The sequence below is a fragment of the Mirounga angustirostris genome, unplaced genomic scaffold, assembly GCF_029215605.1.
Source record: "Mirounga angustirostris isolate CCGP_5_RB_7025 unplaced genomic scaffold, mMirAng1.0.hap1 SCAF_1, whole genome shotgun sequence".
Taxonomy (NCBI): Eukaryota; Metazoa; Chordata; class Mammalia; order Carnivora; family Phocidae; genus Mirounga; species Mirounga angustirostris.
In genome coordinates, this window is record NW_026991709.1 from 208974888 (window position 1) to 208991584 (window position 16697).

Genomic DNA, 16697 nt, shown 5'->3' on the forward strand with positions numbered 1-16697 from the left:
AGTATGTGGTTTTCAGAGTAGAGTTAATATGAATGTTAACAGGCATGTTGCTATTGAACATACTAAAATTTTTCCTCATGCTTGTGATGACTGTGAAAACAGCTTTTCAAGTATGCTAGAATATTGCAAACATATAAATTCACATTTATCTGAAGGGATTTATTTATGTCAATACTATTAACATTCAACAGGACAAACTGAAGATCTTAAAAGTTCTTCTAGATTTCAAGCATTCAGCTGACTTACCTTATAAACATAGTGACTGCTTGATGAGGTTTGGAAATGAGAGGGAGTTAATAAGTCACCTTCCAGTCCATGAGACAACTTAATTATTTTCTTTAACTTCCATAATGTTGATGTAAACTAATAAATTTGACATTTTTGTTGATGTTAAAAAAAACAATTAAATGTTTGTACAATTAAAGATGAAACATTAACATTGCAACAGATTATCAATTCAATCGATGCATAAAACATTTGATGATGCGCATGAACAAGACGTTTTTTTTTTTTTTTTAAAGATTTTATTTATTTTTTTGAGAGAGAGAGAATGAGAGACAGAGAGCATGAGAGGGAGGAGGGTCAGAGGGAGAAGCAGGCTCCCCGCCGAGCAGGGAGCCCGATGCGGGACTCGATCCCGGGACTCCAGGATCATGACCTGAGCGAAGGCAGTCGCTTAACCAACTGAGCCACCCAGGCGCCCGCCCAACACGTTTCTTTTTATTGATGAACAACTGACATACAGTATTGGATTAGTTTCAGGGGTACACAGTGATTTGGCATATATACACGTCATGAAATGGTCACCACAGTAAGACTAGTTAAACAGCTGTCACCACACAAAGAATGGTGAAATGTTACATTGACTATATTCCACATGTGGGTACATTACATCCCCTGTCTTAATTATTTTATAACTGGAAGACTGTACCTCTTAATCCCCTTCACATATTTCGTCCATTGCCCTCTCACTCCCCTCCCCTAAGTCTTGACTAGATGGGATACCCAATCGTGTTTAAAAAGATCTTTCTTTACTGCAAAAAGGCCACCCAATAACACCCAAGATAAAGGCCTAAAAACGGGATCCTAAAAACTGGATTCTCGGGCTTATCGATATGGGACGACTGTAAAGGCTGTCTAGGACGTGCGGGGAGGGAGGCAGGAAACCTTTCACTGCGCAGGCTGTGGGGTTTGTCCAGGGGGTCCTCGCACCGCCCAAACTGGAGCTGGGCTTCGCCCCACGCCAGCCCGGGCCGCCCCCGCGCACGGGTCGCGCTCTCCGCGGGTAGTCGCGCCCACATACCTGGTTCCAGCCCCAGCCTGTCCTCCGGGCCGCATCCCGGCCTCACACCAAGCGCCCAGCCCAGCCGCCCACCCCAAGCCGGTGAGGGAGGGAACAGCAGCTGGGCGGTCTGAAGTGGAAGCCCCGCCCCTCGAGCCCCGGCAGGAAGCGGAAGTGGCGTCACACGCCCGCCGGGCTCTCTTCCGCTGCCTCTTCTGGGCCGCGTTCAGCGCGTCGGGATGGTAGAGGTCGTCCGTGGGCCGGCTGTGGTGAGGGCGGCGTGAAGGGGAGGGAAAGAGGAGGGAATCCAGGGACGGGTTTAGTCAGGGTCGCCGATGGGCCTGCGGAGGGGCCGGGTCGCTCGGTTCGCATCCGCCTAGATCGCCCGAGAGGTCGCGGGGGCCGGCGGTTCCCGCCCGGAGCCGCTGCGGACCTGCTGTCAGGGCGCTTCCGCGGGGTCTTTGTATCCGCTGTGCAAGCAACCTTTGTGACTTTTCTCCGCAAGGAAGAGAATTGCTGCTGTTGGGAGTGACCCAGAGTCCGCCCCGCGTCCTCGCTTTTTCGGGGACCTGACTGGTGAGTTTTGGGAAAGTTGGTTCACAAGGGCCTGTGTTTCCTTTTCGTGTGGAAGAGAATGTTTCGGCTGAGAGTGTGGCTTTGTCACGCTGGTCTTTGTTTTGGACACACTGTATCTTAGTAGGAAGCTAATGGGCTTTGTCGGATGTCTGCAGTGTGCATATTTCAGGAGCTGGTTATACACACGTCTCTGTACTGAAGGGAAAGTTTTCACCTACCTTATCATCCTTCCCTCCTGAACCCGTCCATCCCCACCAGGTTTCAAACCAGGGGACTCTTGGAGAGAAGAATGGAGGCTTTATTACCCCACTTGTAGAATAATTGAATTTCACAATTACAGGACGTTTGGATTAAGGGTATTTTGTTTCGTAAGATCTTAAACCTAAAGGAAATGTAAATACTACTGCTATGAATGTGCGTCGAAGTAAATTCACCCGTTTTCGCATTTTGCATGGTTGCTCTTTCTGGATAGAGAAATGTATTTTTTAGTGTACTGTTTGAGAGTAAAAAGGAAATAAATTGCAGGCGTGATACTTGACCTTTAAATACTTGGTAATGTATTTCCTAAAGATAAGGACCATTTTGCTACTAAAACGATAATACATTGATTTCACCCAAGAAAATTAAAAATGTTATCTAATACCTGCTCTGTAAAAACGAAAATCCTATACATTGTTTCAAAATATGTTTTTGAATGTTTTTGGATGTAGGACTTGGTTAGGGTTTATATATGGCAATGTATATGTTTATGTCTCTTAGTTTCTTTTAAGCTAAAGCAGAGCTGTTGTTTCTTCATAATACAGACTTGGGAGAGTCACATGCTCTTTGAGAAACACATACTTTTGATATTTGTGATTTTATTTCCATGATGTGTTTAAATGTTTTCTTTGTCTTGTAATTTTGAAATATGGTAATTGGGTCCGGTACAGAGGTTGGTAGACTTTTGTTAGAAAAGGTCAAGGTAGTAGTGTAGCTGGGGCTCAGGGATGCAAGAGCACCCGTCTCTGGGGTTCTAAAACAGACCAGGTTCGGCCACTGGTCACTGACAAAAGCAAAGGCAGAGAAACGAGTGGTGGTGAAACAAGATAGAAATACATGTCAGTGAGGCCAATACCAGAAAGAGAGCGAACTAGTATCTCAAAGATGGTTGCCGAAGTTCTGAAAATACTTCGTTTTTTATAAGGAACATGTGGGACAGAAGTCAGTGCGTACTTGCAGGTGAGCAAAGATCAGGTCAGTTATTGCCTTGGAATCAATCACATGGGGTCTTGCTGGCCCAGGGTAGTCCTTAAAGCTTGAGCAGGAAGTTTCAGTTCCCATCAGAGATGCTTTACCCTTTTGGATTTTTGTCTGAGTTAAGAGATGAGCTGGAAAGAAGACCTTAATCAATTACAAAGTTTGAGGTCAAAATGGAGGTAGTTGGAGTCCTCTTTCCGTGACTGCATTATGATTTGTTGGCCATAAGGCCTGGAATTACTCAGCTCTGCCTTTGTAGTGCACAAGCAACCATAGACCTTAGTAGATAAATGGATATGGCTTTGCTCCAATAAAATTTGATTTACAAAAACAGCCCTGTGATTTATAGTTTGCCAGCTTCAGGTCCAGAGACTACAAAAGATCTTTCACATACTATCTTGTGGGTGATATGTACTCCATATTATGCTGCATAAAGGAGTTATAAATGTATATCAAGTCATTTTATCCCCCTCACAGTCTATAGTAACTACTGCTCAAATTTAGTTACAATCTCACGAAAATCAGTTACCTAAAGACTAAATTGTAATGTTATCCTGTAATGACTTGTATAGTAATGAAAACGGGAAGGGTATAGATGCAGCTAATCTTTTGAAGCATTAAACCTTGCATTTCCCCCTGCAGTGTTGGTATTGTTTCTGGATTATTTTGTCCAGTGGTGGGGAATTCCAGGATCCTCCTTTTAGCTTTTCCTACCATAATGGTCCTTACCCGGTGGGTCAGAGATAAGGAAATTCTGCCAGTTGCCAAAAAATCCAATTATATATTTAGGTTTTGGGGAAGGAAATAAATATAGGGTGGGTGCTTGCTGCAGCTGGTCCAGTCTGAGTTCATTGAAGTTAAGACTTCTTAAAAAATCACCTGACTACCATAAGCCTCCACTTTGGTGGTGTGCCACAATGATATTTTGGATCCTCAGGAATTAGTGTCCTCTTAGAGACTGTCTGAGTATTTCCTTTTCCCCCATGCATAGTCACTTGTAAATGACTGTACATCCCCTTATGAAGAGTCTGTAGGAAGGTTTATAGTATGAACAGTGGTGATGATATGAAGGAGCTCTTAGTTTGTGATATGGTCTGTGTTTGGAAGTTGGGTAGGGGGCTGTGACTTTCCACTGTGGTCAGTCAAATCAGAGTTTTGGTTACTGTACTTGAAACTACTTGTTACAGACATCAAATAAAATTCTAGTACATAGGTTGGCAAACTGGACCCTGGGCCAAATCTGGCTCTCCACCTGTTTTTGTAAATAGTTTTAGACAAACCTAACCATATTCATTGGTTTACATATTTTCTATGGCTTCTGTGAAACCACAGTGACAGACTTGAGTATGTATAGCACAGAGACTATTTGGCCTGCTCTGCCTAAAAAGTACTGTATGGACTGTTAGTGCAGGTTTGTTGACCTCTGCTGTAATAGGCTGCATATCTCTTCATTGCAAGGGACCAATTAGGCTGGGATCAGTTAGCCACCACGAGAGGTCTCTGCAGGCCAAAGCACTCTGATTCCTGTTTCATTCCCACTGCTCTTCGTGGTTCATGTGCCCTCTTTGTCTTCGGCAACTAAGTGCCGCCTCCTTGATTTCTGTTACTTTGGCTTCTCATCATCCCCAGTGAAATCAGGGAGTTTATCTCAGTGATGGTATAGCCCCTACAGTCATACCTCACCTGTCATGGAGAATAACCACAGAGGCCTCTAGGATGGAGGCCGTCCACTTACCGTTTCTCCATACCTTTGTGGAGAATCTTCTGTTCCCTCAACATAGAATGGGGAATGGGGCTGTATATCACACAGGATAAATCCAGTGCTACATTGCTATCTCCCTAGGATTTGCTCCTTCACATTTTGTTGTGGAAGTTCTGGCATGTGAACTCATTACTGTAGGTCACCATTGAGTCTCTGGTATCAGCCAAGCAAGTAAGCTATTAGAGCTTTCCCTGGGTCCATGAGATAATATATATTAAACCCAGACTGTCTAATAAGTACCCCCATGTCAATGAATTTGGCCCAGTTTATTGTTATATTCCAACCTTATGGGTCTGGCATGCTTACAGTTTATTCCCCCACAGGGTACTCAGGTTTCTTCTATATATTATCCTAGTTGGAACTATTTTGTTGTACAGGCTATTTTATCTTGCACTGTGTTGTATCCCTGTTCCCCATGACTGTGAATTCATTGTCACTAGGGGCAGTGGTTTGGGTGGATCTTGAAGAGAGGAGCATTTCCTTCTAAGACTTCTGCCCCAGGTGAGATTTCCTCAGTATTTTTAAGCAGAGGAAGGCTCATTTCAGAAACCAAAGGGCAGGAGACTTCTGATAAGGGAGAGTTAGTATCTTGTGGATTCACGATTGTAAGTTTCATCTTTGTCTGACTCAATATCCCCATTCGTTTTCAAGTTCTCATTCTTCCTGTATCAGTGCCCTAATTTTCACATGAACAACTAGTTGATGTAGACACTCTAATCGTGGTTGTAATTTTACCTGTGCAATTAAATTTCGTGTTTGATTTTCAACTGTGTCAGTCCTGTGGCCACAAGAAATGTCCTTTTTAAGAGCTGTCTTGAGGCTTTGTGGTTATCAGACCTTGGTTTGAGCTTGTCTTAGTAAATCTGAGCAGGCCATTTTCTGTGCAACTCTAGTCATAAGAATCAATGTCTCGGGGCGCCTGGGTGGTTCAGTCATTAAGCATCTGCTTTTGGCTCAGGTCATGATCCCAGGGTCCTGGGATCAAGCCCCACATCGGGCTCCCTGCTCGGCGGGAAGCCTGCTTCTCTCTCTCCCACTCCCCCTGCTTGTGTTCCTTCTCTCGCTGTGTCTCTCTCTGTCAAATACATAAAATCTTAAAAAAAAAAAAAAAAAAAAAAAAAGAATCTATCTCTCACCACAATCTTTGTAGTCATCATTACTGAGGTAACAGCATTCACTTGGATTCCCAAGGCAAGTGCTTCTGTGTACATCTTCAGAGTGAGCCATAGGTCAGAGCTTGATTTTCATAATGCAGCTGAGTGTCTTTCAAGGAGCTCAGCGTCTTGCTCCAGACCAAAGACTTGATGAAATCAACCCCCAGATCTCACCTCTACATGTGTATCTCCTGCAATCACTGTCTGTTTCAATTCTGTATAAGTCTGGGTCTAATCAGAAGACAAAAACCACTCCTTGATTTCTTGATATACATGGGAAGAGTAACATAAAGATGTAAAGAGCACTCTGTTAGACCCTAGAGTTGAACAGTAATAAGGTCAGATTTATAGGGATGTCTTCTCCCCAAGATTGGGTCATATCTTATTTGCAAGGTATCATTGCAGTCTATTGATTGTAAAGAAGTTGGCTGGGTGTCCTGCAGCAGAGGTAGTCAGCAGGCATTGGACAAACATTTGAAAATCTCTCGATTGCAGCCAAGCCATGTCTGGTGGGCAGACACATCAGGTATCCATCGGAAATAGGTATTCAGTTTGCAGACATTCCTGGCTGGTGGGTGAGTGCTCAGAAGACTGAGATCCCCACACACTTACATTCCAAAGAGCTCTCCAAAAGAAAGTCTTCTGAGTTTTGTAAAATCCTCCTTATGTCAGACAACATTGTCATATAAAGCATTACTGGAGATAGAGCAGTTTACAATAGAAGATTCAATATCTCCAAGATTGGTACAGTTTCAAAGTTTGTATGTACCCCCACAATATTGTTGCACGAAATATAAACCAATGCTTGACAGAAATACAAGAAGAAATGGACATTTCTGCACTTCCTCGGGAGTTTTAAGACTGTTTCTCCCTTATTGTTTCTCTAAACAGGAGAAAATTGTCAGGATATAGATTTATAAATGATGTGCGTACTGCTTAACAACAAATCTAGTAATTGACAGAAATCAGATAATGATCATCTGGAATGAGGGTGAGGGAATGAACCAGAAGGGTGAAGGCTTTTTGGAGAGATGAATATATTCTCTGTCTTCCTTGAACTGCTCCTTATATGGGTAAATTTGTCAAAGCTCATCCTCAGAATACTTAAGATCTGCGCATTTCATTGTATAGCACTTTTCATCTGTAGAATGAAGTATCTTGTGTTGTGAGGGTTAATTTGGCTTATGGTAACGAAACTGGAACTTCCAGCATTTGTCATCATTTGGATACCATTCTGTAGATCAGCATTTGGGCTGCTGTTCTCTGTTCAGTTTATTAAAGAGAGTCAATAATTCTTTTTTTTTTTTTTTAAGATTTTCTTTATTTAACAGAGAGAGCACAAGCAGGGAGAGTGGCAGGCAGAGGCAGAGAGAGAAGCAGGCTCCCCGCTGAGAGGGAGCCTGATGTGGGACTCGATCCCAGGACCCTGGGATCATGACCTGAGCCGAAGGCAGTCGCTTAACCAACTGAGCCACCCAGGCGCCCGAGTCAATAATTTTCAACATAGGAGTTGTCCTTTAGACTGTATCAGGTTAAAAGATTAAAATAAGAAGGAAGCCTTATTAAGAAAGGAATAAAAATAAAATAAAAACTTGGTGGAAAAACAGAAGTGGTAATATGAAAAGGAAGTTCTGTGGAAAGACTCCTAAAATAGATCATTGTAAAGGACAGTGATTTGGCATTGCTCCTTTGCCAGGGCAAGGGGCAGTGGGCAAACCTTGATTGCTTTGAGCCTCAATCAAGACCCTCCTGAGGCTGTTGAATACTTAAAGAGTCTTCTGAGTTTTGTAAAATCCTTCCAGCATTATTTTTCTTAAAATTATTTAGAAAAAAAATTATTTAGAACAGCCTATGGTTATTTTCCTTTTTCTGTCATTACATTACCCAAGAAGCAACCCACAATATTTGTGTTTGTATATAGGATACTCTATTTTCTCACCTACTTGATTTTTTGCTCCATAAGCACTGATAAACAGAGGTGTTCATTAATAATTGAATATCTTGTCCCTTTGGAATGTTGGGCCATTAAGCCCTGGGACGTTTTCTGTATATATCACTGTTTTCTGCATAGTGCCTAGCACAGGACCACAATTTCTTAATTATTTGTGGAAAGGACAAAAGAATAAGCCTGTTATGATAAATTAAAAGGAGGCACAGGGCTCCAAGCCACTCGAAGCTCCATGAAGTGAAGCTCAGGGGTGTTAACCAAATCAAACACTTCATTTTTCTCCTCTTCATAATATCCAGCAGTATTGTAGGCCAGTGCTGGCCAATGGAAATATAATGTGTAGGCCAAGTATATGATTAAAGCTTTTCTGTAACTGTAATAAACAAAAAACAAGGAAATCATATAAGTATTTCAGTATGTAACCCATATAAAAATTGAGGTATTTTAAATTCTTCTCATGAATTCAGAATTCATTGGACACAAAATTTTCATCAGATGTATTTTATGCGTTTGAATCATGTAATAAATAGAGTTGAGAAAATAGATATATTTAAGCTTACGCAAACATTTAGGTTTTCTAATAAGTAAATTTGCAAAAAGTTTTTTTTTTTTAAGATTTTTTATTGCAAAAAGTTTTAAATTTAAAATTTAATTAAAAATAAATAAAATCTAAAATCCTGTTTTACTAACTGCATATCAAGTACTCAATAGCATATGTGGCTTCTGGCTACCAAAATGGACAATGCAGGTCTAGAATGACGTCTGATCATATTTGGGAATAAGAACCTCAGGATCTCAAACATTTGAGAGAAGCCTATCTGCATTCAATTGTGGATCTCTTTTTTCCTTAATTGGATGGTACTGGACCAATGATTAGTAAAAATCTAGCTTTATCAGCTATTAAATAGGGCTAATGATACCCATTGTAAAGGGTTGTTATGATAATTAGGTGAGCTGATATACATACAGCTCCTAGTGAGACGGACATCTGTTATGTATCTATCGTCAGGAAGTGGTAATAGTTATGACTGACTTTCATGCCAAAGGTTATAACATTTTTAGTGAATTTCCCATATATCATCTACAGAGAGAGAGCTAATGTATGATGTTTGATAATGGATTAGTAACGCTTGCTGATTAATGATTGATATGAAAAGTACTCTGGGTAACACTGTCAAAAGTAATGAAGATTGCCATATTTACTTAGATTCTTAAGTTGCACTGAACTGATCTTGGCATCAAATTTCTCATCAGGCAAATTTCATCACTCTCCCAGGATGGCAGCCATTGATCTGACCCACGGTAATTCATTGTTGATTCTTATTTTCAGAGGATTCTTAAAGGTCACCCCTACACAATATAGGGCCTAAGCAGTCAGGCTGCTGGTTTACTTAGAGCTGAAATATGCCAGAGAATGCTGTTATCTAGGTCACCTTCCTGGTGTGTGTGCTTTGGGACTTGGTGCTGCATAATCCCATTGATGAGTTTTATTATCTTGGGCAAATAAAGAATCGGATTTCCCAGGGATTAGGTTTCCATACCTGTAAAATAAGATGATGACCCCTTTCCTCATGGGCAGTATGTCTAACACGTCCCTTTTATGGCTCCAGGTGAGGCAGGGCTACTCTGATATTTTATCCAGTAGAGTGTGTATTTATGTGAGATTTCTTGAGTGTGCAGGGATATATGGGTATCTCAAACTAGGATGGAATGATTTTTCAGGTGGGTGATTCCGGTCATGCTGCATTCTAAGTATTCTTTTTTTTTTTCTCCAAGATCTTTCTAGAGATCCTTTTTGTCTTCCTGAGGAAAACACAGAGGCAGAAAGGATGGTGGCTGTCTGGCTGAAAAATTATCAACAGGTAATAAAAAAGCGTATCAATCAACAGAATGCCGTACTTATATCCACCAGGTGGATACATTCCTTCTAGGTACATCTGTGTCCTGAGCTTCCTAAAGTAAATAAACCCCACACAAGGACTGAATCCCCAGTTGCATTTTCCCTGGAAGTGGAAATTCTCATATTGAAAAGGATTACTCTGAAAATAATCTTAGTATTTCACTAATCACCTATGAACCTCATGGATACCAGGTGCATATTTCCACTTTGCTATGTGCTCTGACATGGTAAGGAAGGTGTTAAGTATCTTTTTCTCACAGAATTTAGTCATTCTGCGCTGTTTATCAAGGATCTTTAGTGTGCTCAGAAGTCTACTGCAATAGAGGGAAATAAGAACTACTACGGTTTTGCTGAGATAAGCTCAAAAGCTTAAAAGGTGCCATTAAAGCCATATGAGTGGAGATGAGCAGTGAGTGAGTTTAGATGGGGAGAAGAGGACCTAGGATCATGGAACCGTGGGAGGATAATGAGAAATCTCATAACCCTGCATAGGTATTGAGTCTCCTGTCCTTATTCTCCCGTGAACATTGGTGGAGATGTTTCTTGTCTCAGGCCAACATGGGTGTGATGGTTTAGATTGCAGTGACCTTCCAGGATGTGGCAGTGGACTTCACCCAGGAGGAGTGGCTATTACTGGACCTCACTCAGAGAAACCTATACAGAAACGTGATGCTGGAGAACTATCAGAACCTGGTCGCAGTAGGTGAGGCTGCCAACATTCCAGATACGTGTCATATACTTTATGTGTTTCCAGCCTTGGTGGTGCCCTCTGAACATAACTGGAAGAAAGAGATGCATAGTCCCTACACTAATGGGTTATAATCTGCAATGGGTGTTCTGTAAACGTGGCCATGAGGCCAACAGCAACACCATCACTCTGTTTGGAATTTACATTCTTAGATGCCACATTTGACATTCTGAATTATTAAGCTGGGGTTGTTGCCCCATCTTCTGTGTTTCAGTAAGCCATCCTGATGATTGTGAGACACTCCCAACATTTGAGGGCCACTCTTCTAGTGGTTTCCCCGTCAGAACAAAGATCTCCTTTCTTCATCTCCTTTATTTCCGATTTGAATAAATACCTTTATACTCTGTAAATATGTGCATACATTCAAATTTGGCTTTCAGGGGTTAAGAGATAACTACTCTTTTGTCAGAAGGGGAGTATTTGCCTCTTTTGGTCCTTTCAGGATAATTTCTCTGCTTTCATTAGAAATAAAGTTTTGGATTCATCGGAAGCTTTGTCATCTCTTGCATAAGCCTCTCCTGTTAATGTGCCTTTTCCTGTGGACAGAATATCAACTGTCGAAACCTAAGTTGATCGCTTGGTTGGAACAACAAGAGCTGAGGACAGTGGAGAAGGGAGTTTTCCAAGGTGAGTGTTGTTATTAACAAACTTAACTGGTCAACCTATAGGATGGCATCTTTGCAACTTTAATGTGTAAAATTTTTAAGATACATTTGTCTTAGAGGGCTGAAGCCATTTATCTCTGATGTTTTTGGATATCTTCACCTTCCTTCACTCTTTTACTTAAAATTTCTATGATCGCACAAATGACCTGTTCTAATTCTTCTTTAAGTTTATAATTTTGGGGGCACCTGGGTGGCTCAGTCGTTAAGCGTCTGCCTTTGGCTCAGGTCATGATCCCAGGGACCTGGGATCGAGCCCTGCATCAGGCTCCCTGCTCTGCGGGAAGCCTGCTTCTCCCTCTCCCACTCTCCCTGCTTGTGTTCCCTCTCTCGCTGTGTCTCTGTCAAATAAATGCAATCTTAAAAAAAAAAAGTTTATAATTTTGGTGTATCGTCCTTGTCCAGGTATTTTTCATGTATCTACTTGATCATATGTTACCTTGATAATATCTTGTTATTGTTTGACATGTTTTTCAGAAAATTATTTTTTAGTACTAGCCACTGAAGTCTGTCCCTACACACCTATTGTCATATTTTTCCCATAAAGAAACCAGTGAACCTTTTTTCTTTCTTGTTATTTCACCATTTTTAATATGAACATAAAGAAAACTTGAGTCTTTTTTTTTTTTTTTAATAATTTTATTTATTTGAGAGAGAGACACCAAGAGAGGGAACAGAAGCAGGCGGAGCAGGAGAGGGAGAAGCAGGCTTCCCGCCAAGCAGGGAGCCTGATGTGGGGCTCGATCGCAGGACCCTGGGATCATGACCTGAGCCGAAGGCAGATGCTTAACAACTGAGCCACCCAAGCTTAATTTAAAATTGTTTAGCCTATGATTTCTTCCTGCAAATATTTAAATTTGTGTTTTTGTTTTATTTCAGAATGGGAAACACAACCTCAAACAAAAGGGTCAGCATCTCACCAGGATTTTTTTGGAGGAAAAACAGCCATTGAAATACAAAAAGTAAGATTGATATGTGACATTTCTTATATTCCACATTCAAAAAAGATGGATGGTCCTGTTATAAAATTCAATGCAAGTTGAGATATTTGAGACAAATGGCATCCACCAAAGACAGAGTAATTCAGAGATACTCTGAATATGATGATTTGGGATTTATAATCCAAATCTATCTTGAGAATTGTTGCTCCCGAGATGCCACAGGTACACATTCCCAGATACATAACTTGTCATTGAGTCTTTAAACATTTTTGCGAAATTTTAATGGAATGATCTTAAGAGTAGATGGCATCAGTTTTTGGTAGAAGAGTTCCCTGGTTTAACTTGAAAGAAATCAACAGGAACTGTATTTATGTAATGAAAATGCAAAGAGTCATCATCATCATGTTTCTTGCATTATAAGGTTGAAATTTGTAATCAGTCTGAAAATCCTATCATCAACTTTCATCCCTTCCATCAACAGGAAAGGACCTACCATGGAGCAGAACTCTCTGACTGTGAGCAAGGTGGAAGAGTCTTGAGTAAATATTTAAACCTTAAGACCCACATGAGAACTCAAAATAGAGGGAACAGTTTTGAGTGTAATCAGTATCACAATGGCCTCCTTAATCTGCAAAAGAAAAACTCTACTAGAGAGAAACTTTCTGAGTTTAATCAGTGTGGTAAAGTCTTCAGCCGGACTCCACATGCAGTGTATGAGAGAACCAGCGTAGCAGAGAAGACTTTTGAATGCAGTGACTGTGGGAAAACGTTCATTAGTCGTTCACACTTTCAGGCACATAGGAGAACTCACAATGGAAGAGATTTCAATGAATGGAAGCAATTTATAAAAGCTTCAGTTTTCTCAGCAGGTCAAAATGAGCATGTGCAGACACACGCTGCTCAAGAACCCCATGAATGTAAACAATGTGGGAAGTCTTATGCAGATTCCAAGTGCCTCAATAATCATATCATTCGACTTCACACTGGAAGAAAACCCTTTGAATGTAGTGAATGTAGGAAAGCCTTCACTACATCTTCACGCCTTTATGTGCATTTGAGGATTCACACTGGGGAGAAACCCTACCGATGTAAAGAATGTGGGAAACACTTCCAGTGGCCCTCACTCCTTCGTAAACATGTGCGTACTCACAGTGGCGAGAAGCCCTATAAATGTAAGGAATGTGGAAAAGCCGTCAGTCGTTCTTCAGTTCTTAATGAACATTTGAGAATTCACACTGGAGAGAAGCCCTATAAATGTAAGGAATGTGGGAAACACTTTGCTTGGCTGTCAGTCCTTCGTAAACATGTTCAAACTCACAGTGGTGAGAAGCCCTATAAATGTAAGGAATGTGGGAAGGCCCTCAGTAGTTCCTCAATTCTTAATGAACATTTGAGAATTCACACGGGAGAGAAGCCCTATAAGTGTAAGGAGTGTGGGAAAGCCTTCACTAATTCCTCACGACTTAGTGTACATTTGAGAATTCACACCGGAGAGAAACCCTATCAATGTAAGGAGTGTGGGAAAGCTTTCGTTTGGCCCTCAGTCCTTAAAAAACATCTACGAACTCACAGTGGAGGGAAGCCCTTTGAATGTGGTGAATGTGAGAAAGCCTTCAGTAATTCCTCATATCTAAATGAACGTTTGAGACCTCATAGTGGAGAGAAACCCTTTCAATGTGGTGAATGTGGGGAAGCCTTTAGGACTTTCTTATATTTTAATAGCCATTTGAGAAATCACTCTCGAGAGTAGCCCTATGAATGTTAAGTACTGTGGGAAGGCTTTCACTAGTGCTCTCATCCTGATTTGACATTTAAGCATTCACACTGGAGAGAAACCCTATTAAAGTAAGGAGTATGGGAAAGGCTTCACTTGATCTTCCAACCTTTATAAACATACAATTCAAAGTAGAGAGCGGTCCTTTGAGTATACGGATTGTGGGAAAGCCTTCACTACTTGCACATTTGAAGTCACACTGGAGATAAGCCCTATGAATGTAAACACCGAGGGAAAGCCTTCACTGTTTCCTTAGGCCAATCTCAACATGTAAAAATTGATACCAGAGAGCAACCCCTTGAATGTAAGGAACGTGAGAAAGGCTTCACATCGTAGTCATGACTTAACGCCTAAAAATACACAATACGTTGAAGACTTATGTACGTAATAAGTTTGACAAGGACTGTTATTCCAGTGCATTTCAAAAACGAAGCCACGTTGGAGGGAAACCATATGAGGAATGTGGAAAGGTCTACAGGTGTCCCAATACATGAAAGAACTCACTAGTTAGATGCCTGTGAAGTTAAACAATGTGGGAAAGCAGAGTCTTCTACAAACGGTGCTGGAGGAACACAGTGAAGTTGTTTAAGAGCCATTTGGGACTCAACTTACAGGCTGGCTTCATAGATCTGGTTTGAACATGTGCCACTCTGCCCTGAACATTTTTGGGAATGCTCTGGCTTTCTGCCCAATAGCAATGCTAGTCCAGTCTAGTTTCTATACCTGGTTTGCAGCCTGGCCCCATGTGGGACTACTACCGTTAGACCTAATGTTATACAAACTACCTGGATCCTGTAGGTATATGACCTTGTCTAATACTGTGAAGATAGTGAACATGTGAGTCCGTTCACTGCTCACGGAGTCCATCTACAATGCCTCATGCTGGTGAAGGGGGAGGATATAGGTCTCTACATTTCCTGAAAATGCTCTTGTTTCTCTCTCACACCTGATCTTCCTGGGTCAGAAAAGACTTTATAAACGGTGAGGTTATACACCCTGATCTCATAGCCTTGGAAAGAGAACAACACACCTAGTACTAGGTTAGAAAATACCTTTAACCTCAGGCAGTACATGGAGAGGCTAGGAACAGAGAATATTCTCTTTGTTCCCAAATCACCACAGCCTGGAAGAACAATTATGTCCTTTGCCTGTGTTCAGAAAGAGCTGCACCTGGCATGTGACGTGCTGGTTCGTTTACATCACTTCAGATGTATGAGATGGGAAACCTTGAGAATAGGACAGGTCCTGATACTCTGTTATACTTGATGTCCCACTGGCAGTTCTTGAAAGTGGCCTTTGGATAGAGACAGAATCCATCAGAACCTTGTTTCAATTTTGAGTTAACACATTCAGATACTTGTAACACTTGAGCAGCCTTTAGTTAGGTCATGAGTGGCCTTGGAGGCTACAGCAGCTTACTGTCACTTCCCTTCTGGCTTAATCAAATCAGTGGAGTACACACCAAATCAAGTTTAGTGATAACTCCTGATCAGACGTGACCTGGATGGGGCACTGGGTGGCTCAGTCGGTTAAATGTCCCGACTGTTGATTTCAGCTCAGGTCTCGATCTCAGGGTTGTGAGTTCAAACCCTGCATTGGCCTCCAGGCTGGGCGTGGAGCCTACTTAAAAAAGTGACCTGGGTACATTCCCGTATGTTTGTGTTTGAAAGAGATTGGGAGATGAGGTGATTCTCTTGAGTATGGGTGTAGTCTTAACTGCACTGTGTGTATGGCAGTATATAATACACTGACATTGATTATCTCAAAACCCACAAGTCCTAATTCCAGCAATCTGGTACCCTCATCAGTAACATCTGTGTGTGTCAGTAACCATGCCAGCTGACTTTTGTCTCACTGGGATTCTCTTTTCATACTCTTGGATTGTCTCCTCCTCAATAAGAATGTCTTCTACATGGGGAAATATGAAGCATTTTCCACCTGTGGGTTTCACTGCTCTGTGATCTCCTTTTCCTATGGGAGAAGCCTGGCAGTCTAGCTCAGTTCTGCTGGAACCATTCTAACTGCGGAAGCTCGATTACCTCAGTGATGTGCACTGTGGTTACACCCATACTGAACTCTTCATCGACAGCCTGGGCAACAAGGATGTGATGGGGGTCCTGGGAAGACTTCTCTGCCTAGGAGAGATGGTCCATGATGGGCCACTGGCCTCAGAACCAAGAGGACCTCGTGGACCCCAAATGCAAATATTGTGAATTTAAGTTTTCTGGTTATTTTTCTCTTGTGATAGATCTGTTTATTTTCCTCTATTCCCAAAGCACCTATGACTTCTATTTATCTTTGTATTTGTTTCTCAGCAACATCTTCAGTAACTACTTTGTTACCTTTCTTCCCTAATTACAGCACCAAATTTCTGTCTCGGTCAGATTTCCTATAGCCATTCCTCAGATGCCCAACATTAGATATGAAGCACTCACATCAAATGTGGCATGGTTTTCTCAAAAATCATCCTCTGAAGTGTTGATGTTCACATTCATTTACTTGGGTGTGTTTTTTACATAAGTGGAATGAAAAGGGTACTTCAGTTGTAATTGAAGCGCTTGCCATATCAAAACTGTTCGTGTTGTTTTACATGTATAATTTTATGGAATTACGACATTTCTTGGAGATATTTTCTCATTTACCCCATTTTTCAGAAAAAGTTTGTGATTGCAGTGGATTCTACCTGGGACACACTGACATGATTTTGACCTTCC

General features: G+C 41.4%; 1 protein-coding gene across 7 annotated transcripts; it reads left to right on the forward strand.

Moving 5' to 3' along the window:
* Positions 1-1452: 1452 nt before the first annotated feature.
* Positions 1453-16259, forward strand: LOC123834112 (zinc finger protein 426-like). Of its 7 annotated transcripts, XM_054504938.2 has the most exons (8): positions 1453-1551; positions 1788-1858; positions 9213-9260; positions 9735-9820; positions 10435-10561; positions 11072-11233; positions 12148-12230; positions 12691-16259. In XM_054504938.2, the coding sequence occupies exons 3-8, from the start codon at positions 9236-9238 to the stop codon at positions 13957-13959; spliced, it is 1752 nt and encodes a 583-aa protein (XP_054360913.1). In that variant the 5' UTR covers positions 1453-1551; positions 1788-1858; positions 9213-9235; the 3' UTR covers positions 13960-16259. The 7 variants fall into 7 exon arrangements, with proteins under 7 accessions (XP_054360913.1, XP_054360915.1, XP_054360914.1 ...); XM_054504940.2 differs by lacking the exon at positions 9213-9260 and having other exon boundaries at positions 1454-1551; XM_054504939.2 differs by lacking the exon at positions 1453-1551 and having other exon boundaries at positions 1565-1858.
* The last annotated feature ends 438 nt before the right edge of the window (positions 16260-16697 follow it).